This window comes from Balaenoptera physalus (assembly GCF_965194825.1).
Source record: "Balaenoptera physalus genome assembly, chromosome: 10".
Lineage (NCBI taxonomy): Eukaryota > Metazoa > Chordata > Mammalia > Artiodactyla > Balaenopteridae > Balaenoptera > Balaenoptera physalus.
This window is the reverse complement of record NC_138889.1, coordinates 75690214-75714964: the sequence shown is the minus strand read 5'-3', so window position 1 is coordinate 75714964 and position 24751 is coordinate 75690214. Positions and strand designations below refer to the sequence as shown.

Sequence of the window (24751 nt, the reverse complement as noted above, 5' to 3'; positions counted from 1 at the left end):
AGATACAAAGCTGTGCTAAAAACCATGCTTCTTTGGAACAGTGCCTCAGAGCTATCTGAGAGACTGTCTCCTTGGCTATAGTCCTCAGTTTGGCTCAGATAAAACTCTTTTCTAGTCCCATTACAGATTGTTTATTGCTTATTTCTGTCAACAATATGAATTTGAGGACACAACTCATCCCATAACAGCCAGATATTAATCTATAGCACTTACATGCATTATTTTACAGCAATCCTATCATTGCTACTTTACTATTATAGATTAAACTGAGGTACAGAGAGAGGTTATGCACTTGCCTAAGGTCATACAATACCTAGGAGTCATGAAAACTGGGGCTTGAACCCTGATAACAATCACCACAAGCATACGGAGTGCTGAACGACAAGTTGGAGCTGGCCCAGCAAAGGCTAGAGGGCGCATACCAGGCAGATGGGATTATATGGAAAGGGCCTGGAGTAGAAGAGAGCTCGGCGCTTCTAACAGAAGGAAAGAGTCAAGTTGATGACATTAAAGAAGAGGGCCAGAACCTAGGGGCAGGACGGCAATAAAGATGCAGACCTACTAGAGAATGGACTTGAGGACACGGGGAGGGGGAAGGGTAAACTGGGACAAAGTGAGAGAGTGGCATGGACATATATACACTACCAAGTGTAAAATAGATAGCTAGTGGCAAGCAGCTGCATAGCACAGGGAGATCAGCTCGGTGCTTTGTGACCACCTAGAGGGGTGGGATAGGGAGGGTAGGAGGGAGACGCAAGAGGGAGGAGATACGGGGATATATATATATATGTATAGCTGATTCACTTTGTTATAAAGCAGAAACTAACACACCATTGTAAATCAATTATACTCCAATAAAGATGTTGAAAAAGAAAAAAAGAAGGCGGCCAGGGTAACTCATAGCAGTCCTTTCAGGCCACGATAGGATTAAGATTTTGGTGTTCATCCTAAGAACAATGGGAAAACATTGACTCTACCTGCTGAATAGAGAACCACTTGAAGGAACTTTTAAAATCTTAGTTTTAATTTCTAATAGATGAGGAACCTGACATCTGTTAGTTTTTTCAATATAGTACACCCAAGATTCCATATAACTTACAATCCTGTGAGGGGGAAATATTTGTAGAGTTGGCCTCCGGCAAGTGTGAACTACTTAAAATAGATGGGTATGTATTTGAAAGGAACTATGGCATAAGTTACAGTATGCTATGCTGGGCTCCACAGAGGGCGTAAAAACATTGAGAACTACAGTTCTGCCATTGGACAAAGACTTAATTTTGGTCTGTTGTTTGGGCAGCCTTAAATGGAGAAAGGTAGTTAGGGCCACACCTCAGCGTTAAATTTCGGTTGAAAAAGGAAGACAGAGAGGCTTTGCCTAATATTTTTAAACAGCTTTATTGAGATAATTTACATACTGCAAAATTCACCTGTTTTAAGTGCACGATGATGTGCCATCAGCACATCCAGTTTTGGAGCATTTCCATCACACCAGAAAGATCCCTACTGTTTGCAGTCGACCCGGCCTATTCTTACCCACAGCCCCAGGCCTGCCTAATTAGTGTATTTTACTGAGTAAAAATTACCCCAGATAACCTTAAGAGGAACCCTCGACTGGACTCCCAACGAATATGAATATGTACATATAAATATATGTACGTTTTGATCAGTGGGCCTAGTATATCCAGGCCGCGAGTGTATGTGAGAAATTCCTCCATTTATCCACTGAGCAAAACACACAGCTCGCTGCCCTACATGGGGCTTATTATCGAAATGAGGCAAAAGCAGTAAGCGGGCGCCTCTATACACGGCACGCGTGCCTGTGTGTAGGAGGTGAGCACACGCCCTGTGCCAAGACGCTTTGAGTAAGGTGCACCCAAGACAGACGACCAGTCGGTGCGGTTTGCGCCTGCGCAGCTTGGCTAGTGCCTACAAACGGGTAACAAACCCCCTGCTCGAGACCTGTCGGTTCTGCTGTTGGGACGCCGCCGTCTCAAACCTGAGCGTCCACCCGTGACACCCAGCGAACCCAGGCCTGGTAGGTAACCCCTCACCCCCTCGCTTCCCCTACCCAGAGCTCACAAGGAGCACCAAAATTGTCAGGCCTCGCGCCAACGCCCACAGGGTAGCGATTCTCTCCCTTGGCCGCTCCCCACAGTTTACTAGACCGAGTCTCCTTGGTCGGTGAAGGGCTTAGTCCCGCCCCTTCGAGCGACGCCAGCAGCCACGTACCACGTTTCTACGTGTCTCGAGCCTGAAAGCGGAAGTTACGCCAAAGACTCGCGAGGGAAGCGGCGGACCTGGAAGGGTACTGGCCGCTGGAGGAAAGGGGGTGGGCAGACGGCTTTGGAAGGCTCCGGAAGTGGTTGTGCAGGGGAGGGGTGGGAGAGGGGCTGGGCAGGCAGTTCATTCGGCTGTTGCTGGTCGCCTCGCTAAGGCGGAGATTCCCTCTTCTCCGAGAGGCTGGCCCAGTCCTCCGCCTCGGCCAGAATGGACTTCAGGGAAGTTCTCCTGATAGCTTCCAAAGCACAAGGTGTCAACAACGTGCCGGTAAGTACCAGCCGGGGCGCAACTGTAGGAGATCCTGGTCTTCAAGTTCCGAATGTGTGGCCCGTGGAACTTCCAGGAATCCGTCTGTCGGCTCCGGGAGAGGAAAGACCTGGACGCCGTTTTTGTTGGTTGGTTGGTTGGTGGTTTTGTTTTTTTCTCTTGGACATGTACTTCTGAGTACTGGGGGTGAAGACAGGCTTGAGATGCGAGGTGGGAGCCTTCTGACGAGCGGCTTGTTTAGGCTGTTACCCCTGCAACTTTGCACTGGTGAGTAGAGCCATGCCTGGCACATAATGGAATCTAGCGCTAGTAGTTTCTAGCTTCGGCGTAAACTTCAACCCAGGGGTTGGGGAGTTCAGGAATTTTAGGGACTTGGCCTGATAGCTTTTGAGGCGATTTCCCCCTGATCTTTGGGTCAAAAGTTTTGTGATTTCCCAAAAAAGTTCTTTGACTTGTGGCCCCACCCACTCAACCAACCAGGTGATTGAATTATCACCTCCCAAGGTGGGAGTTGAGTGGATTCCACGAAATCCTTGGCCAACAGAATGAGTGAAATAGTTTCAGCTTCCATTTATTTGTGGTCGTCCAGATTTGTCTTTGTTTCAAATCTAGGTCCCATTTACTCAGTAAGGTTTGCTAATTCGCTAATATTCGCAGAGAGGTGTAAGACTTTAAATGAGGTAGTGGGTGAGAGTGCCTGCTTTGCGGGGGTGTAGCTGTTTTGCATAAACTAATCATTTCTGTATCCTCAGATGGTACCACAGCCCAGCTGTAAACCGATAAATTGCATTGTGTTACCTGCGGTTTGAGAGATGAGATGTAGAGCTCAAATGGCTGTCTTTTAAAGTCAATTCAACTGGACCTTACTGAGCTCTCACTATGCATTTCTTAGATTTTTGTATATTTGCAATATTTTTTTCCCTCCCCTGCACTTTTCTTGTCTTTTGAGGCTGGCTCATTCTTTTTACTCTTTTGAAGATATTGATCTAAAAATAGTAAAATAACTGGTAAATAAAACTGATATTCATCAGTTTATTATATATATTCCCATCCCATCCCAAATACTCCGAATGATCTTGAAATTATGCAACCTTGAATGACAGAATTACTTTCTGCATCTGTAAATTTCCTAGACAAGTCGATATTGGATCTAGTAACATTCATATTTGCATAAATTAGGTCCATATTTCATTCTACATCTTACTCAATTTCAGTGGAGGTCAAAGATAGATAATACTAGCCCTGATGCCGAAGACTATTCTGTGGAAGAATCAGAACCAAGTTACTCGTTTCTTATTCTAAAAACCAATGGTTGCTGAGAGAAAAGTACATATTTCTAGAGCAGAAGTTTTCAAACTATGTCTGTATTTCAGAATATATATATTATCGATTTATCTATGATTGGAATAACAAAGATTGGAAGCAAAAAGGAAAATGGGTTAATTGGCGGTCATTTAAAATGTAATAGATGAACATAGGCATGTACTTCAAGAAAGCATGCTTTTCCCTCCCACCCACCCCAAAAGCTAGTAAGCCTGGAAGTTTGATTTAGTTATCAGCATTATAATCCTTATCTTTTTACTTCAGATGAAAGTAAGTCACAAAAGAAACTATTGAGGAATAGAGCAAGATTGTATTTAATTTAATCCATGATCTTGTTTTTACTCGATTCATCTAATTATTTTAAGTTATTGAATATTTGCTTTATCAGCTCAAAGTAAAGCCTTTTAGAGCACACTATCACTTGTGAAATCTAACACATATTGTACAGTGTAAGATTGTTACAAAGCAAGTATCTTTATAAACCACCATCCAAGTCAAGAAACACATTTCTGCAAGTGCACGGACACACACACACACACACACACACACACACACACACACACACACACACACCCTGCTTGACAAAAACTTTATTGATTGAGTTATGGTCTGAGAACCACAGAGGCTTTGCAGTAATTGCAGATAACTCCATCCCTCTCTAGTGCTTGGTTCATATTTCTCTTTTAGCCATCTCTTCCCCCACCTTCCATTTGGATCCTATTGGAGCTGACTTTCGATTTCAGTCATCAAGTTCCTGTGTCACACCTTTGCTACAGAAAAGAAATACACTAGCATTGATTAGACTAAAATCCAAGGGAGGCTAAAATCTGAAACACCTGTACAGCTATTTGGAAGTCTTTGCAGGGCTTTTATTTTTAAGAAGTGTCTACTATATCTGACTTGAAAAACAATGAACAGTTCCCATTGGGACAGCTTTCTTTTACATTGTTTCTTTTTAAGAGAAATAGTTAGCTTTATAATGTTTTAGTTAAAAGAAGGATTGCATCATGCCTATAAATATTAAGCATGCTATCATTTCGCAGTGGAAAACTGAATACAAAAAAACAGCTGATCAAGGTGATGTAACCAGTCACTGTTATTAGCTCTGTTTATTTTAAAGGAGGAAAGATATTTTTGGTAACCTTGCCCTTAATATTTTTCTCCCTGGGTTCCTCTAACAAAAACAAGGTGGTTGTCTGATTTAGTAGAATAGAAGAGCTTAGAATCTGGATTCTTACAGGTTACAAGTAACTATAATTGATGGCTTGTAGTGCATGAGGCAAGTTAAATGGTCTTTCTCACAGTCAGTCTGAAAATCATCCCAGACAAGATACTGTAGCTCTGGTGTGACCCTCAGATCAAAAAGTAAGGGGAAGCCTTCATGTGGTATCAGACATATAAGGATTTGGGAAGCTATAGAACCTTGAGGGTAAGAATATAGGTACTTTATAGTAGTTACATTTCCTTTTTTTTAAATTGAAGTATGGTTGACTTACAATATTGCATTAGTTTCAGGTGACAGTATAGTCATTTGATATTTTTATAGATTATACTCCATATAAGATTATTATAAAATACTAGCTATATTCCTTGTGCTGGTTATATTTCCTTTTTTATTTTTTAAAAACTTAAAAATTAAAATAAATTATTATTGGAGTATAGTTGATTTACAATGTTGTGTTAGTTTCTGGTGAACAGTAAAATGAGGCAGTTATACATATACATATACCCACTCTTCTTTCGATTCTTTTCCCATATAGGTCATTGCAGAGTATTCAGCAGAGTTCCCTGTGCTATATGCAGTCCTTATTATCTATTTTATTAGCGAATAAAAGGTCCTTATTATCTACTTTATATATAGTAGTGTGTATATGTCAACCCCAATCTTCCGATTTATCCCTCCCCCCCTTTCCCCAGGTAACCATAAGTTTGCTTTCTACATCTGTGACTCTATTGCTGTTTTGTAAATAAGTTCATTTGTACCATTTTTTTTAGAGTCCACGTATAAGCGATATCATATGATATTTGTCTTTCTGACTTCACTCAGTATGACAGTCTCTAGGTCCATCCATGTCACTGCAAATGGCATTATTTTGTTCTTTTTTATGGCTGAGTAATATTCCACTGTATATATGTACCACATTTTTATCCACTCCTGTGTCAGTGGACATTTAGGTTGCTTCCATGTCTTGGCTGTTGTAAATAGTGCTGCAGTGAACATAGGGGTGCATGTATCTTTTCGAATTATGGTTTTCTCCAGATATATGCCCAGGAGTGGGATTACTGGATCATAGGGTCATTCTATATTTAGTTTTTTAAGGAAGCTTCATGCTGTCCTCCATAATGGTTGTACCAATTTACATTCCCATCAACAGTGAAGGAGGGTTCCCTTTTCTCCACACCCTCTCTAGCATTTATTGTTTGTAGATTTTTTGATGATTGCCATTCTGTAGTTTTGATTTGCATTTCTCTAATAATTAGTGATGTTGAGCCCCTTTTTGTGTGCTTTTTGTCCATCTATACTTCCTTTTAAAGAATAGTATAGGCCAACAAAAAAGTTTCTGCAGGCAGTCACTTTGTAACCCTTGATGATAGTTGATTATAACTGGATTATTTCCCACTCTTAGATCTGAAGATGACTTTTCCAGTGCCTGGAGCAGCTTTAGATTTCTAGCCTGGAGCAGTACTTCTGAACTGGTGTTTTAGGGAAAGGGTCTTTTAGAAACTACTGCCCCACAGAGATTCTGTTATTTCTCTTCCCCATCACTACCTAGACAATCTCTTTATGAATAATAAGGATAATAGTAACAACAATTAACATTTATAGTGCTTCCTTTGTGCCAGGCACTGTTCTAGGCACTTTTTGTATATTAATTAATTTAATCATCATAATAACCATATACGGAAGCTTGTTTTACAGATCAGGAAACTGAAGTCCAGGGAGATGAAGAAATGTTCCCGGAGTCACACAGCTAATAAGTGACAGGGTTAGTCGTGGCAGAGCAGAGAATGTAGTCCAGGCAAACTGGCTTCAGAGTTCTTGCTCTTAATCACCACCCTGTGTTGAATGAGGAGAGTCTTTTGGAAATGGGGTGGTGAGGAAGGTTGTCTTCTATAAAGCCTGAATTCATCTAGCTCCCTACCCCCAACTCCAGCCTAATATAGCCTTGGGCAGTAACCCTGTTGTTTTTTTGATGACACTTCTCAGTGTACAGTAAAGTCTGACGGGAGAGAAATTTAAAGACCAAACTAACAGCATATGGAAACTGGAGGATAGAGATTTACAGCCTGTTTGGGAGAGTGCCAGCATAGTTAACAGAAATAGAGTCTGAGGTTGAGGGAAAGTTCAGTGGTGGACCTGTTTGGGGTAATGGCACGATCTAAGAGGCAGGTAGAAATTAGGGAATGGCATTTAAGAATGAGGTTCGAGCTAGAGATGAAAGTGTTGGGATTAAGTTAGAAGTGAAGCATGTTGTAGTGGGAACACTTTTGCCCCTGAGTCAGGAGACCTAGATTCTAATTCAGACGCTGCTACAAATTGTGTGAGTGATAGCCAGTAAATACATAGTTGTCTTTTGGGGGCCATTTCTAACATGAGGTTGGACTAAAGGCTCTGAGGTATCTATCTGATACTATTAATACATTTTATATAATCTGGTATATTTTTTAAACACAATAATAGTAAAATTTACATTTGACCCCATAGCAGTCTTGAATAACATGCTTTTTGGTGGTTTTATTTTCACCCTCTTAGCTACCCAGCTAAGCAAGCCTAATGCAAATCAGTGGTTTTCCAGGTCTGCATTCATTCCCTGAGTATGATGTTTTGAGAGGATTGTAGAAGTTGTGTAGTCATTATTAAAGTTAAGGATAAATTTTTTTATTTTTATTTTTTGGCTGCATTGGGTCTTCGTTGCTGCGCGCAGGCTTTCTCTAGTTGCGGCGAGTGGGGGCTATTCTTCACTGCGGTGCGCGGGGCTTCTCGTTGCGGTGGCTTCTCTTGCTGTGGAGCACGGGCTCTAGGCGCGCGGGCTTCAGTAGTTGTGGCTCGTGGGCTCAGTAGTTGTGACTCGTGGGTTCTAGGGCGCAGGCTCAGTAGTTGTCACGCACGGGCTTAGTTGCTCCGTGGCATGTGGGATGTTCCCAGACCAGGGCTTGAACCCGTGTCCCCTGCATTGGCAGGCGGATTCTTAACCACTGTGCCAACAGGGAAGTCCAGGATATATTCTTTTTTTTTTTTAATTAATTTATTTTATTTTTGGCCACGTTGGGTCTTTGTTGCTGCGCACGGGCTTTCTCTAGTTGCGGCGAGCGGGGGCTACTCTTTGTTGCGGTGCGCGGGCTTCTCCTTGCGGTGGCTTCTCTTGTTGAGGAGCAGGGGCTCTAGGCGCACAGGCTTCAGTAGTTGTGGCTCGTGGGCTCTAGAGCGCAGGCTCAGTAGTTGTGGCACACGGGCTTAGTTGCTCCGCGGCATGTGGATCTTCTCGGACCAGGGCTTGAACCTGTGTCCCCTGCATTGGCAGGCGGATTCTTAACCACTGCGCCACCAGGGAAGCCCCTAGGATATATTCTTTGAATATTTCTAACTCCTATTTGTAACCAACGATAAACCTCTAATTTATATAAAACCATAAGGAAATTTATATTTTCTACGATTACAACAATATATTATCTCCTGAGTAAAGAACAGCTTTCAAGAAGGAATTGACTATTGATTCTAATATAATATATTTGGTGAACATATATTTCCAGACTGAAAGCTCCTTATTTTCTTAATCTGACCATGACAGTATAGTTTCAATGCAAGGAACACATGTGTTTAAAGTGACTTAATATTTTCTAGGTCTCTTGGCTTCAGAATTACAAATCTTGGCAAAATCTCTGATACTGTATTTCGATGGCATGAGCTTCACTGTTGTGGATCATTCACTGGGGCCCAGCAGAATGACTGAGTCGGCTTGCAGTACAATAAAATGGATACACTTAGGATAAAAGAAACTCTTGTCCAGCTGCTTTTCATGAAACTCAAACAATGAAGCAGCCTGGTGCCTTGAGTCAGATACAGAATTGGTGGATGCATCTTGATGTGTTGCTGCTAGAGCTAAAAGTGACCATCTGATGTGGGAGAAAGTGCAAACAGTTCTCCTGCCTTATTAAATGGAATATAGTGTAATCCCAGCCTGAAGCTTTCTTTTCAACACATGGTTCTCTGCTGGGCACCTCTGTGGGGGAAGGAGACTGTCTAATAAAATATTCTATTACAGCAAATCTTCTAATACCAGGGTCTGACTGCAACCCCTTTTTCAAAAGTCTAGCCAGGTCAATGTTAGGAACGTCTATAGTGATAGACCCAAGAGAAAGGAAAATACACGTTCACAGAAAAACTTGTACACAGATGTTCACAGCAGCATTATTCATAATAGCCAAAAAGTGGAAACAATCTAAATATCCATTAACTGATGATTAGATAAATGTGGTATATCCATACAATGAAAAATTATTCATCCATAAAAGCAATGAAGTACTGACTATGTTACAACATGAACCTTGAAAACATTATGCTAAGTGAAAGTAGTAAGATACGAAAGACCGCTGTAGCAGTCAGGGTTCTCCAGAAAAACAGAACCAGTAGGATCTGTCTTAGGGAATTGGCTCACGCGGTTGTGGGGGCTGCAAGTCTGGAATGTGTTGGGCAGGCTGGCGCTCAGGCTGGAGTTAATGCTGTCGGAAGTGGGGTTTTGAGGTGTCATCTGTAAAGCTCGAATCCATCTAGCCCCCTACTCCAGCTCTCCAACTCCGGCCTGATAAAGCCTTGGGCAGTAACCCTGTTGGTTTTTTGATGACACTTGTAAGTGTTCGGTAAAGTCTGATGAGAGAGAGTTTCACATAGAAATTCTGGAGTAGATGGAGAAAAAAAAGTTTTTTTAATTGAAAAATCTTACCTACTTTGTATAATCACTTATCTACATAATCATTTACCTACAGCTTCTAAATTTTACCTTATTTTATGATGCATCTCAGTCACTATGTAATGGTACACTGGATGCATGATTTCATTTATATGAAATGCCAGAACTGGCAAATCCATAGAAACAAAGTAGATTAGTGGCTGCCAGGGGCATAGGTGAAGGGGGAATGGGGAATGATTGCTGAAGGGTAAGGAGTTTCTTTTTGGGAAGGTGAAAATGTTCTGGAATCAGATAGTGGTGATGGTTGTACAACTCTATGAATATACTCATACATATTAAATGGGTGGATTTTATCGTATGTGAATTAAATCTCATTAAAAATGTTAAAGAAGAAGATCATTATTATCTCTGGAGACCCAACCCTTTTTTTTTTTCTCCCCAGATTTCTAGGTTTTGATCTAAACTTTGCCTAAGAGAATATTTTTATACTCTCCTGGTATCTGCTTTTGAGTGCATCAAGCTACAGAGGATGTAAGAAACTATTAATTATGACTCAGCTCGTGTCAGTAAATAAGATTAAGCCTCATCAAGTAGGACCTTGTCCTACTTAAATTGTTTCCCAGCAGGCCTGCAAAGTAAGACGTTTTATAGATTTATTGAATTCCTTCTCCATCATACGGACAGGACAAGGACAGCAAAATTGTTGGGTTAAATGTGAGGCCAGCTTAATAAGTATCCTTAAGGGTTAGCAGTGTTTAAAAAAAAAGCTGAATTTGAAATTGGCATGTGAATTGATGAAAATAGGTGTATACTTTGAAAAAAGCTCAAAGTAGTCTTTGGGATTCTTTTCTGAGTGAATCCGAGTTCCTGAATCCCCTCCCTTGTTTCTTTATTGTGTTCTGCCTTTCTTGTGCTTATGTTTCCCAGTCGGTGTTTCCCAAAGTGCAGTACACATAGCTTTGGCTGTACCATGATTTTCGGTGATACACAAATATGTTTTATTCCCATAGTTGCATTTTTTTAAGTTATATATTTTGATAGGATGTGGAAAAATATAACTAGCCCTTCAAGCCTGTCATTTTATAAGTATTATTGCTTGAGGTAAAGCTGTAGTAATAAGTCATGGTGTTTGATCTACATATTTTCTTAAAATTAGTAAATAATAATACAAGTGGTATACTGTAAAAGGGCAAAAATCATGAAGGTGATATGTGAATGATTGAAGCTTAGTAAACAAGGCATTAAACTGCCCCATTGACACTGTGGTTTACTTGTTCAGTGCCTGTATTCAGTCAAGAGTAGCTTTTCTGCTAGTCATATCCCATTACCTACCTCTTTAAGTCCCAGGTTAGGAAGAAAGATGTCTACCCTGAAATCAAATTAGGAAGTGCTCACTTGCTGCTGTACTACCTAGGTAACAAACCAATCCTATTTTAAATAATTAACACTAATGTGTATATTGGCATTTTGGGGTAGGGGGAGCCCTGTATAAGCTTTGATTTGGCAGGTGAATCTCTGGGCTGTATAGTTGGCAGGGACAGAAAAATCTTGAGCCTTGGCAACACAAATCCACCCTTCCTCTTCTCACATATCTACTTGATGGGATGGGGTAGAGTGAGTGTGTGCCTCTGCTTATGAGTCTATGTGTCTTATGCAACTTGAATCATCTTCATGGTAGCACTTCTATTAAGAAAATGTGAGTTTCCTGTGGATAAGGCCTATGTTTGAGGTTCTTGTAAACCATGACAAATTTTATATATCTAGTTAGGTAAGCAATATTTTTTTTTAATTAATTAATTAATTTTATTTTTGGCTGTGTTGGGTCTTTGTTTCTGTGCGAGGGCTTTCTCTAGTTGCGGCAAGCGGGGGCCACTCTTCATCGCGGTGCGCGGGCCTCTCACTATCGTGTCCTCTCTTGTTGCGGAGCACAGGCTCCAGACGCGCAGGCTCAGTAGTTGTGGCTCACAGGCCCAGTTGCTCTGCGGCATGTGGGATCTTCCCAGACCAGGGCTCGAACCTGTGTCCCCTGCATTGGCAGGCAGATTCTCAACCACTGCACTACCAGGGAAGCCCCAGCAATATTCTTTTTCTCCTGCCTTCCTTTCCATCTCCTTTCTCCTTTACATATTGGGTCACAATCCACTATGGAAAGGATTGCAACTAGATTTGCAAAGATATGGACTTATTAAAGGATTTTATTATGACAGCCAAAGGGACTGGGAAAAGAATCTGGATGTTCTCTTTTGGAATTTCTCTCTATGTGGGATGTGTCAGGTCTCAAGCATTGCTATCACGCAGGATTTTCAGGTTGGATTAGGGCCTGCTTTCTTGGCCAGCTGCTTTGTTGGTAGACTAACTTAGCTGGAACTTCCAGCCTGTTTCAAGATGCCTTCTATTTGGCGGCTGTGTAGTAAGCATGAGTCCTTTGGCTTTCCTCCAGGAATTTCATACACATTTTGGGAGTCACTTCTTTGGTTCCTAAGTAGCTCAATTTGTTCTCATAGGTTAGTGTTTCTTAACTAGCACAGCAGCAGGTTGAGTGGATAAGAATGTCATCTGCCTAAGACGAAAGAAGGAGGGCATTAAAAAATTCTTATTTCCTAGCCCATAAATTTAATTTGGAATGGTCCTGGAGATTAATCATCCTGGTCTGAGTTATTAGCTCTGTTTATCATACTTCTCTAACGAAGGAAATATTTTTCCTTTTATAGTTTAAATTAACATTATTCTAGTTTTAGTCATTTCCCAATGCAGTTAGATAAAAATCAAAGACCAGAGAAATACCATCTGTTCCAGGATAATGTTAGTACTTTTTGGGTGACATGGAAACCTGTCTAAAAGGGTTTGTGTGGCAAATTAATATTTAACGAACATAGAGCTACACTTAAAGGTTACAGAGACTTGGGCCCTTCTTGCTGCTTAAATTTCTTTGAAATGCTTTTTGGCTATGGCTGGCCACCAGCTTTGCCCATGGTCAAAGTAGAATCTCAGTATTTCATGATGAAAGCAAAGTAACCTATGAAGCAGCTATGAAAATCATCTGGAGTAGGGTACTCAGGAGGAAAACAGTTGTGATAGTAGTTTTTTCTGTTTGGAAAGTTCTGAAGAAGGCTAATCTTTTAAATCAGAATTCTAAAGCACTCAATCTGTTTTAGTGGTGATTTTTTTCAGTTCCCTCAGTCCAGGTATCTTTTTGGGAAAATAGCCTGAAAATAGTGTTTCTCTCAATTGTTCATTTATGTATTATTGAGGATGTTTAAAGAAACTCTGCACCTAAAAATAGTCATGTATAATCATATTTAGCCTGAAATTTTATAGCTAAGTTTTCATGTGGGTTATGTGATCTCTTAATTATTCAGAATAGATTCTTCAGTCAACATTTAAACCTCTCTGTTGCTTCAAAGTTAATTGTGTATAACTTTTCCTCTGTTTTTATTTTTAGAAAAGATACAGTTTGGCAGTGGGTCCTCCCAAAAAAGACCCAAAAGTTAAGGGTGTCCAGTCGGCAGCTGTCCAGGCTTTTCTCAGAAGAAAAGAAGAAGAGCTCAGACGAAAAGGTATGAATCTATAGCCTTATTCTCAATTTTAAAGTCTTCTTTCTTCACAACTAGCTTGTACCTAACCAGTGGATGTTTGTAATATCATAACAGGCTAATGGATTTGTTGTGTATGTGTCTGAATCAGCTGTATTTATAGCATTACATATATTCTTATGTTGATCATTTGTATGGATGCTATCTTTTATTTCCTCTTAAATTAAAAGCTTTTTGGGTATAGTGACCATATCTTCTAATTGGCCATGTTAGCTCTCCAGTGAGAAGTAAGAACTCCATTCTTTGACCTTGGTTCTTTTCCTGTTTGTTTTTTTTGTTGTTTTTTTTTGGCCGTACCACATGACTTGCAGGATCTTAGTTTCCTGACCAGGGATTGAACCCGGGACCACGGCCGTGAAAGCACTGAGTCCTAACCATTGGACAACCAGGGAACTCCCTCTTGACCTTGGTTCTGAATCTGCTTCTACCTACTCTGTATTTTAATTTTTAAAAATATGTTATTAAGAGTGCTATCTAGGGACGTCCCTGGTGGCGCAGTGGTTGGGAGTCCGCCTGCCAGTGCAGGGGACACGGGTTCCAGCCCTGCTCCGGGAGGGTCCCACATGCCGCGTAGTGGCTAAGCCCGTGTGTCACAACTGCTGAGGCCCACGCGCCTGGAGCCCGTGCTCTGCAACAAGAGAAGCCACCGCAATGAGAAGCCCGTGCACAGCAGCGAAGAATGGCCCCCGCTTGCGGCAACTGGAGAGGGCCCGCACACAGCAACAAAGACCCAACGCAGCCGAAAAGATTAAAAAAATAAACAAATAAGAGTGCTACCTAAAAGGTTAAAATAGGGACACTTTTGTAAAACGAGTAAACTCAAGCAGTAGGTTTACTTCACACAAATGACAAGGAAACTAATTCAATAAGTTTAAGTATCCACTGATTCATAATTAATAACAACTGTTAAGTGGGTACGAATATTCTCTTAACTTGGTATATTTATTTGGTATGAACTATTTTGTATATTTAAAGCTAAAAGCCAAGACTCTCCCTTGCTTAGTCATATAGAAAAACCCATATGGGTTTTACATTATGTAAAGATGACTCAAATTGATACTTCTTTAATGACTTCCTCATTTGATTCTTAGATGTCATCGAACTTCTTCAAACTGTAACTTGAATGTTGCTTGGTTTTGGCCACCTACTGATTTCAGATAAACATACTGTTACCGAGACCCTGAAATAATATGTTGTTTTGTCTCTTTTAGCTTTGGAAGAGAAAAGGAGAAAAGAAGAATTAGTGAAAAAGCGAATTGAGCTAAAACATGACAAGAAAGCAAGAGCTATGGCCAAGAGGACAAAGGATAATTTCCATGGTTACAATGGGATTCCTGTTGAGGAGAAGTCAAAGAAGAGGCAGGCAATGCAAACCCACACTAGCCAGGGAACAGACCAAGAGTTTGAGATGGAGGAAGAGGATGAATTCTTAGAATACAATCAAGCAGAGTCAGAGCAAGAGTATGAGGAAGAGCAAGAACCTCCCAAAGCTGAAAGCAAGCCAAAGGTCCCCCTTAAAAGTGCCCCACCACTCATGAACTTCAATGATCTACTCAGGCTGGCCGAGAAAAAGCAGTACGAACCGGTGGAGATAAAGGTAGTGAAGAAGACAGAAGAGCGGCCTATGACTGCAGAAGAACTTAGGGAGCGAGAATTCCTTGAACAAAAGCGGAGGAAAAGGAAACCTGAGACAGATGCAAGATTACCACCAACCAGAAAAGTACCCTCTCAGAAAGAAAGTGTGGGCACAAAACTTAGCAAAGGTTCTGGAGACATGCATCCTTCTTCCAAGGGTACTCCCCTTCCTTATGCTGAGAAGAAATCCAGACCCAGCACAGCTAATGAGAAACACTTGCATTTATCCTCATCCAAATCCATGCCAGGAGAAAGGACCAAAGTAGTATCTGGCAGTTGCGCCCAACCCTTGCCTTGTGAGGGCCGTGACAGACCTGTTTTCAATGGGGCTGGAAAGCCCCACTCCAGCACCTGTTCACCAAGTATCCCAAAGACTTCTGCTAAAGGGACTCCAAAATCTGCTACTGAGCACAAAGCCAAAAAATCTCCTCATCCTAGCCGTTCCAGGCCTGGACCCATGGTCACCCCACACGATAAGGCCAAGAGTCCAGGTGTCAGGCAGCCAGGCAGCAGCTCCAGCTCAGCCCCTGGGAGGCCTAGCACAGGGACTGCTCGGCCCACGGTTAGTTCTGGCCCCGTGCCCAGGCGCCAGAATGGCAGCTCCAACTCAGGACCCGAGCGATCAGTCAGTGGGACCAGGAAGCCAACCAGTGACTTAAATCCCCCAGGACGGACAGTCAGTGGTACAAGTGGCCTTGGTCGACCTGCAGGCAGCTCAGGTTGCTCTGAGCGACCTACCAGTGGCTCCGGTGGTTCTGGGCGGCCTGTGGGTAGCTCTGGTGGCCTTGGGCGGCCTATGGGCAGCTCTGGTGGCCCTGGGCGGCCTGTGGGCAGCTCTGGTGGCCCTGGGCGGCCTATGGGCAGCTCTGGTGGCCCTGGGCGGCCTGTGGGTAGCTCTGGTGGCCTTGGGCGGCCTATGGGCAGCTCTGGTGGCCCTGGGCGGCCTGTGAGCAGTTCACATGACCTTCGACGACCAGTGAGTGGCTCAGGGGCCCCTAGGCGGTCAGTCAATGGCCCTGGCCGATCAGTAGTTCCAGCTGGACGAACTGTCAGCAGTTCAGGCCCTGGTAGACCAGTGAGCAGCTTTGCACCTGGGCGGACAGTTAGTACCTCAGGTCCCTCTCTGAAGCCCAAATGCACTGTTGTCTCAGAAACTATTTCTTCCAAGAATATAATCAGCCGATCCAGCAATGGACAGATGAATGGAATGAAGCCTTCCTTATCTGGCTACAGATCTGCCCAAGGTAGAATTTCCCCTCACCCTAAAAGTATTTATTTGTCACTAGGAAATTGGAAAGAATACTTTGTTTTATATAACCAAAGACCCTCTGAACTCTCCTATGTGCTTTCAAATGTATTCTTGTGTTGATAGAATCCTGATGTTTTGTCTGTCCTATGCCAGAGAGTCCCTTTAGTAACCATGGCTTGGAAAAGTCTTTAGAAAGAGACTTATCTAGGGCCCTCTGTGTTCACTCCTGTAATGTCTCCAAGTGCAATAAACTTAGCTATGGGGTTTGTAAGACAGGGTGAGTGTATATGCCTTTTGTGGTTCAATGAATGAATTCATCTTTACCTCTTCATGAAGACTATAGACACCTGTCTTCAAGGACTGGAGTGTATTTGTAAGCTTGAAGCCTTTTGTTGCATTATTTGTCCATTAAATATTTGTTAAGCACCCACGATGTGCCAGGAACTATTTTAGATTGCCCTTGTGTTTCTGCTTCTTACAGTGGCCCTAGCTACCAGTCCTTTAGGATTCTACCGTCCCAAGGTATGGGATCATTGGGGGCACCTACTAACTGCTAGGTCATAGTTTCTACACAGTATTAAGGATTTGTTGAAGCACTTGTTAGGCACCATGGAGAATCTAAAAAGAAACAAAAGATGAGATTCCACGCTCTAAACTTCCTAATTCAGTCAAAACATTGGTTCTTAACCACGGACAATTTTGATCCCCAGTGAACATTTGGCAGTGTCTGGAGACATTTTTGATTGACACACTGGGGATGGGATGCTACTGGCATCTAGTAGATGGAGGCCAGGCTATTATCATACACTGCACAGGACAGCTTCCTGACAACCAAGAAATATCTGGCCCAAAATATCAGAGTGCTAAAGTTAAAGAAACTCCGAGCTAAGGAGACAAGCCACGCATATTAAAAACAACTGTAGAACAACAGAGGGAGTGTCTGTAATCAAGGACTAGAAAGCAGTTGTTCCCAGATACTGGTCTGTTGATCAGTGCCTGTCTTTTGCAGAATTTTTAATCAGTCTTTTGGCAAAATGACAAAAATTAGGATGATGCAGTGAGTTTTTCCTTAAAGTCAGACTTGCTCAGTTTGAACAATTATCCATATCTGGGAATCTGTCATACTTCATTGGACTTTTTAAAACATTAATGGAATTATGGTGATAATAGATGGTAGATTGTTACCTTTGGCATCTTTTCTTGGCATGAGTAAAATTAGTGATCCTTTAGTGATTTGTAATTTTTTTTAAAAGAAATTGTACTAGTCTTTTAAATCCAAAAGAGTAGGAACTACTAAGCTAGAAAATGTAACAGTTCTAGTAAGCCCTGGGATAGACAGGAATTCTATTCCTTGTGGGTACCATGAAGCAACAGGGATGATGTAGTAATGAGTTCATGCTGGGGGCCAGTTGCTGGCTCTGATTGGTTGGTTGGTTGGTTGGTTGGTTTATGGCTGCGTTGGGTCTTCGTTGCTGTGCGCGGGCTTTCTCTAGTTGTGGTGAGCAGGGGCTACTCTTTGTTGCGGCGTGCGGGCTTCTCATTGTGGTGGCTTCTCTTGTTGCTGAGCACAGGCTCTAGGCGCGCGGGCTTCAGTAGTTGTGGCTCGCAGCCTCTAGAGCGCAGGTTCAGCAGTTGTGGCACACGGGCTTAGTTGATCCGTGGCATGTGGGATCTTCCCAGACCAGGGCTTGAACCCGTGTCCCCTGCATTGGCAGGCGGATTCTTAACCACTGTGCCACCAGGGAAAACCCTGGCTCTGGTTTTTGAGGCTGCCATCTTAATGAGTTCTTAAAATCTCAGCTTACATAGGACTTTGTTGGGACTACTAAGTTTTAATGATCTTATAAATAATGGCTTTTCTATTCTTAGGTCCTCAAAGGCTTCCCTCCCCTGGTAGTTACAAAAGGCAGCGAGAAGATGAAGAGGAGGAAGATGATGATGAATATGACTCTGAAATGGAAGATTTTATTGAAGATGAAGGAGAACCTCAGGAAGAAATATCCAAGCACATTCGAGAGATCTTTGGCTATGACCGAAAAAAGTAAGGCTAAAGAAGATTTAGATATATATACTTTTTATTTTGAATAATCCATGCTATGGGGAAAAAAAATAAACATTAATAGTAGAGGCATTGAATACAATTCTTAATTAGGAATCCTTGGATGATTGTTTAGATTTACTTTTTTGGCACTTAATATTTAAGAATTAATGCAGAATTATTTGTGTAGTTACTTGTATGAGGGCAAAAAAATATCCCTTTTTAACTGTTCTCTTTATAAGATATATATTTAATGAGAGTGAAGCAGCTTGGTGTAGTAGAAATGGATTGGCTTTGAAATCAGAAAGCCATCCACAGAGCTATGTTGAAAGCCAGTTTGATCTGACACCTGCTTTTCTTTGATGTAAAAAGCTTTGCTACTCAAAAGTGTGGTCCGTGAACAGCAAGCAGTATGGGACCAACAACATTGACGTCACCTGGGAACTTGTTAGAAATGCAGGCTTTCAGGCCCCACCTTAGATCTGAATCCAGATCAGCTTTATAAGGTTCCCAAGTGATTCACATGCATATTAAAGTTTGAGAAGCACTGATGTAGAGCAAAGCTCGGGGTTTGAATGGAAGTTCCACAGCTTACTAGCTGGGTAAACTTGAGTAAGTTATTTTTTAAATGACATGTGGGAGGATTAAATGCGGTAGTATACAGTTGACCTGTGAACAATATGGGGGTTAGGTAAAATCCATATGTAACTTATAGTCAGCCCTCCGTATATATGGTTCTTCTGTGTACCAGTTCCTCCCTATCTGTGGTACCACATGTGTAGATTCAGCCAATCATGGACTGTGTAGCACTGTAGTATGAAAAAAAAATTCTCATGTAAGAGGACCCATGCAGTTCAAACCCATGTTGTTCAAGGGCCAACTGTATAAGTAAATCCGTCAGCACTTGCCCTCTCCTTTGAAGTCATGGATATTAGAAATTAGAAGGCAATAGTAAGAAAAGGTCTTTAAAAAAATTTAGCAGAAGAAAGAACTGGATTAAAAATCAGATCTAAAAACCTAATCTTAGTAGTGTCATAAGCTAGCTATATGCTTTTGGTCAAGCTGTTATCTGCCTCAGTCTCTGTTCTGAATCCATGAAACTCAAATGAGATTAATATATATATATAATAATTTTCATATATATTGTGCTTTCATGATTTTAATATAAACTATCATGTAAATAGAGGTGAGTGAGTTGAGCAAACGTTGTTGGATTGGTACTTTGATCAAAATTAGATTCAGGAATAGTTGCCTTCTGGAAATATTAAGGGGTCATTTAATTTATCTTTACTTTAGAATCTCCCCTTTACCCAACCTCTGCCCACCTCACTGTCTGCCAAACAAGGAGGAATAATCCTAAATGTATGTTTGATTTAGTTATAAAGATGTTGATTTTAAAAACAGGAGGATGTAGTTCCTTTAGAAAATCGGGTTTTTCTTTTTTTTAACAACTTTGATTTTCTCTTACCAGATACAAAGATGAAAGTGATTATGCCTTACGTTACATGGAGAGTAGTTGGAAAGAGCAGCAGAAGGAAGAAGCAAAGAGGTAAGCACAGATGTAACACGTTTGTGCAGAAATGTCCTAAAAGTTCTTTTCTGTTCCCTCCTTCAGTTGCATCATTGGCAGCAGGGGCTTTGGGCCATGCTGTTTGAATTCCAATCCTGCTTACTTGCAGTGGGGCTTTAGACAAATTCCTTAGCCTTTTAAATCTGTTTTCCCATTTGTAAAATGAGAATATACTGTTTTTATTCATTGAGATTTTGTGAGGGTTAAGATAATGTGTACAAGTTGCCCAGTGCAGTGACTCACCCATGTAGGCACACAGTAAATGCTAGAGGCCTCCCCTGATCCCACTGTAGCATGTTCTTATTTTTCTTTCCCCATCCTTAATTCCCTTTCCACATCAGATACATCTCAGTCTTGCTAACCTGTACCACCGCTGGCCTCAAGGACCTGTTGAGGAATATGAAATTTCCTATGTCTGATTCCTGTTTGGCCACCTGATATCAAATAAATGATCATTTCTTGGGTAGGGGTAACAAATGATTACTTTGTTTATAATGTTAACTTGGTGAAGTAATTCACCTCATTCTCAACCGAGAATATTAAACCTCTTTCTCCCTCTTGCCGTCCCTCCTCTAACTAGATAAAATATCAAACTAAAGTGTTGGGAAGGGACAAGAAAAGAATGTTATTTATTGAATAAATGTTTCCTGTTCTTTAAAGCTGATGAGATAATTTATATTTATTACTGTAATGGGAATATTAAGGTGTTGAGGTTATATGTAAGGTCTTTTTTCCACTATAACTTGAGGCAGTGGCAGTGGCTCCTGGTAAAAAGTATTCCTGCTTAGTCTGTTTTCAGTGGTAAAGGCTTGAGGCATTTTGAGTGCATCAGCACATTCCATGTAAGCTCCCAGCTGAAATTTCATTTTTGCTTTTTTAAAGAGAGTGGTAATTTCATGTATATTGATAAATACCCCCTTGTTTTTCCTGACAGTTTAAGACTGGGTATGCAAGAAGATTTAGACGAAATGAGACGTGAAGAAGAAGAAATGAAACGTCGAAAGGCCAAGAAGCTGAAGAAGCATTAGCTGCTGCTTTTATTTATTTTTGTGAAATTCTGAAAACAGTCTGCTGCAAGGAAGTCCTGCCTTCAGACTGAAGAAGCCCCTTATCATTTTAGAATTCTACTTGGGTACTCAAGGAGAAGGAATGCATACTGTCATCTATCTGCAGGCTGTCGTTAGAGCATAAAGTATTTTCAGATACTTTCCAGGGTGAAATCTGTAATGCAGATGACATAACACCCAGTGAGTGCTCTTACGAAGCTAACTGTTCACAGGTGCCACCCTTGATCCTGATGAGCTATGCACTCTCATGTGGGGCCGCTCACAAGTCAGCCAATCTTATGTTATTCCTTTGCTACTCTAAAAGGAAAAAAAAAGGATTGCTCCTTTACTTCCGTAATTCTGCTGATGTGTGAGTACGGCACTGCCTGGCTCCCAATCAAATTTATTTTGTCTTTTGATGAGGAAACTGGCCCTTCCATTAATGCTGCCAGCAATAAAGTGACCTGTCCTAACCTATATGTTTGGATTGAGAACTTGAAAATGTAGAGTAGCTGTTATAATTATATGGATGTCATTTATGTGACTTTGAAGTAAAAAGTAGAATAAATTGTATTCTGCATTATTCATGGATTGGATGCTGAGCATTCTTATTCACTAATTTAGGTGATTAGGCAATTAACAAAAATTTTTCCAAGTTAAAATACAAGTTATGCCATTTTATATAAGAATATTCTTTTCCAAGGTTTACTTTCAGATTTACTGTTATGTTGGCTTTAGTGTAAAATAGACAAGGTCACTGTGCTGTTTGATTTTTATCTAAAAATTTCATTTTTATATTGAAGAAAAATACTTATTTTATTCAAACATTAGATTTGGAAGAGTAATAATAGTTTAAAAAATAAGGAAGTGACATGTGAGGCTCCCCTCCTCCCCATTCCGCTCCCCCATTATAGAGATATTTTGGAATCCAAGGTGCCCTGGACCTTTTCATGTTAATGACTTTGTATTTTTATCTTAAATTCTTTAGTGATTAACGGTAAAAAACCAAAAACTAAATTCATGTGTATCAAGACCACCACCTTCTCTCTTTGCCCATATTGCACTTTTATTTCAAACTATGCACTGTGAAGAGATTTTTTTCCCAGGTGGAAAGGATGTTCCCTGTTACTGGTATTTACTAGGCTGTGGAACTTCTTCATTCTCACCTTTCTTCAAGTCATATCTATAGACTTGTTATATCTCTTAAGCCTCAAGTCCAAGCAATTCCAATCGGGCTGACCTAGGTTCTGGCTGGAGAGAAGCCAAGTCTCAAGGAAAGTCAGCAACAGAAAATGAGGTATGATGATGCCAGAGAGCATTTGTCCTTGACTCTGAGGGTTGGGGACAGTGGGACATACGCTTGTAGAACAATTCTGTAATAAACATTGTGGCTATCTTAAGCCATTGACTGGTGGGGATTAGGAAGTAGGTGAGGTTACCCTACAAGAATCCTTACTCTTCAACAGGTCTAAAAGTTGTTTCTGTATATTCTTTTTTATCCGTAAAGCTTTCTTTATTCTTAAGTTCGGGTGTTATAGATTATCACTATTAGCCTTCCTTAATGGGATGGCCCATCCTTAATGGGAATACCAGTCCTTTTAAGACTTTTGACTCATCTTGAATTGAGTTTCAAACTTTAAAAATGCAGGAACTTATTTTTGAAGTTGAATCCTATGAAAGGTGTCTTCATCACTAGGAATAACACCCTTCTAATGATCACATAGAACTGTTAAACACTGGTGGCAGAAAAGCCTATTGACTGCCTCTCACCAATCTCAAATACCTTCAGTGAAATTGATTCAAGGGTAGTGTGATATTCCATGTAATAAAACAGGTTTGGAACGTTATTTCCTTTGCTGTCACTTAATGTGATTTTTTTTTCCCCCTTCAAAAGTTTGCTTGAATATATTTTTTTCACTATTCAGACTCGTTGAAATCTGTAGTTACAATCAAGTGCTTGTCATAGCTGAAAGATTTCTGGTGGCTTAAAGCTTACTAGCACTTTACTCAATGATATTGTGCAGTTATTTGTACAGAAAGGAACCATTGTGTTAGCTGAAAGTTCCAGAACTTGGTAGAGAAAGTCAGGTTGTGTCCTTATGTGTCGTCACTTCTGGGTGCGTTTCTTCTTCTATAATACAGATGTTGATTTCAGTTTTCTTCAGCATCAGCATTATAAAAGGGCACTCCTGTAGCTCATTAAAAAAAAAAAAGGTTCTGAATCTTTTAATCTTGGCCTTGTTTCCAAATCCTGTCTTCCATATTGTTCTGCATCTCCTGACCACTCTTACAAAAAGCTCACAAACCTTTGAAGAAACTGGAATAGGCTGTTATTTTATCAAGTTTACAAATTAAGTGCTTGATTTTTAATGTGTCCTCTACTGTTTTGATTTTCAGATTTTATTAATATTTGAAGATGTGCCTTTTATTGGATAATGTTAAGTCACGAATGTAGTAATGTTATTTCAGTATTGTAATAATGTTACATGATGATGGATGCGGCATTCTCAAACACGATGTGAAGGGAAAGTAGTTTTCATAAAACTCATATAGCTCTGATTGCACAGTCCCACTTGCTTTAGGTATTGCTATGTCAAAGCAGGGGGGACTTTCTTTAAAGGCTACTTTCAGAACTTGTCTTTGTATTTTCTCTAAACTGTAAATGCAATTACGTCCATTTGGAGGCCAGGGTACCACATGTCACAGGCAGCCTTACATGTGTGCCATGAGAAGGTTCAAAGACTGTTAACAAGAAAGTCTATGGGAACTCGAAATTTCATTTTTTAATGTAATCCCCAAGATCTTTTCCAAGAAATAAATTACTGTTTTGTATTTTATAACTTAAAAGCAGCTGTTAGTACATTTCTGAGATATAGCAGGAGACCAAAACATGTTTGGAAAGAGAATAAATATATGAAGAGAGACTGGTTGTTTTATTTTCAATGTGCTGAATATATTAGACTACTATTTATTTTGTGAGTGGATGTGATGAAATAAATATTCAGGTGTTTAGTGTATGATTAAGAGTGGAATATAGATGTCTTTGGAGTTATTAAATCCATGTCTTTTACATAATGGACAAATCAAGTTTAAAGAAACATTTACATAGCATAGCTTGTTTTCTGGTGCTGTTGACCTGCAAGAGAATCTACTTTTGCATATACAGATAAAAGTTTTGCAATTTATGTATAAAAGACATTGTAGGCATTAAAAATATTTTATTGATATTTTCACTGGTTTGCATTTATTTACTAAAACTCATATTCCTTATTTCATCACCCTGAACATTATTCCAGCTAGAAACCCCAGTAGACTCATCCGACTTCAGAGATGGGGTTTACCTCCTTACACACACCTCTGTTCCTTCTCCCTTACACATTCCCGTCTGCTCAGCCCCTGCCACTGACACCTCTCCCCTCTTGCACCACCAGCTTAGAGAACTATTCTGGTATCAGACACCCAAGTTAGGAGAACTGTTTGGAGGTATAGTCAGGGAACAAGGGATGAAGAAGAACTGGGTATATAGTTCCTCTTTTCAAGAAATTGAGTTGTTCTGATCCCCTATAATACAAAGAGCCTGAGATGGCTGGGAAGATGAGTCCTTAGGAATATATGAGGCAAGTGCGCACAGCCATGCAGCCAGAGAATGTAGGCACTTAACTCAATGGAATGTGTTGAGTCTAGGTCATACAAGGATCATAAAAGATGCTGGTATCCTAGATTTAGAAATAAATTTTTGCTTATGAATTTTGAATTCACTTTTTCTATTAAAAAAAGTAATCCATACATTGCATAGGGGCACTTAAAAATACTTCAGCAAACAAATACCAAATAGTCATCA

At 40.7% G+C, this 24751-nt stretch overlaps 1 protein-coding gene across 3 annotated transcripts; it reads left to right on the top strand.

Moving 5' to 3' along the window:
* Window positions 1-997: 997 nt before the first annotated feature.
* On the top strand, window positions 998-24143 carry SPTY2D1 (SPT2 chromatin protein domain containing 1). 3 transcript variants are annotated; one of them, XM_082476618.1, is made up of 6 exons: window positions 998-2035; window positions 13222-13336; window positions 14584-16251; window positions 18126-18297; window positions 19766-19843; window positions 20799-24143. In XM_082476618.1, exons 3-6 carry the CDS (start codon window positions 14661-14663, stop codon window positions 20890-20892), a joined length of 1935 nt encoding a protein of 644 aa, XP_082332744.1. In that variant the 5' UTR covers window positions 998-2035; window positions 13222-13336; window positions 14584-14660; the 3' UTR covers window positions 20893-24143. The 3 variants fall into 3 exon arrangements, with proteins under 3 accessions (XP_082332744.1, XP_082332742.1, XP_082332743.1); XM_082476616.1 differs by lacking the exon at window positions 998-2035 and adding an exon at window positions 2357-2547; XM_082476617.1 differs by lacking the exon at window positions 998-2035 and adding an exon at window positions 2563-2814.
* The last annotated feature ends 608 nt before the right edge of the window (window positions 24144-24751 follow it).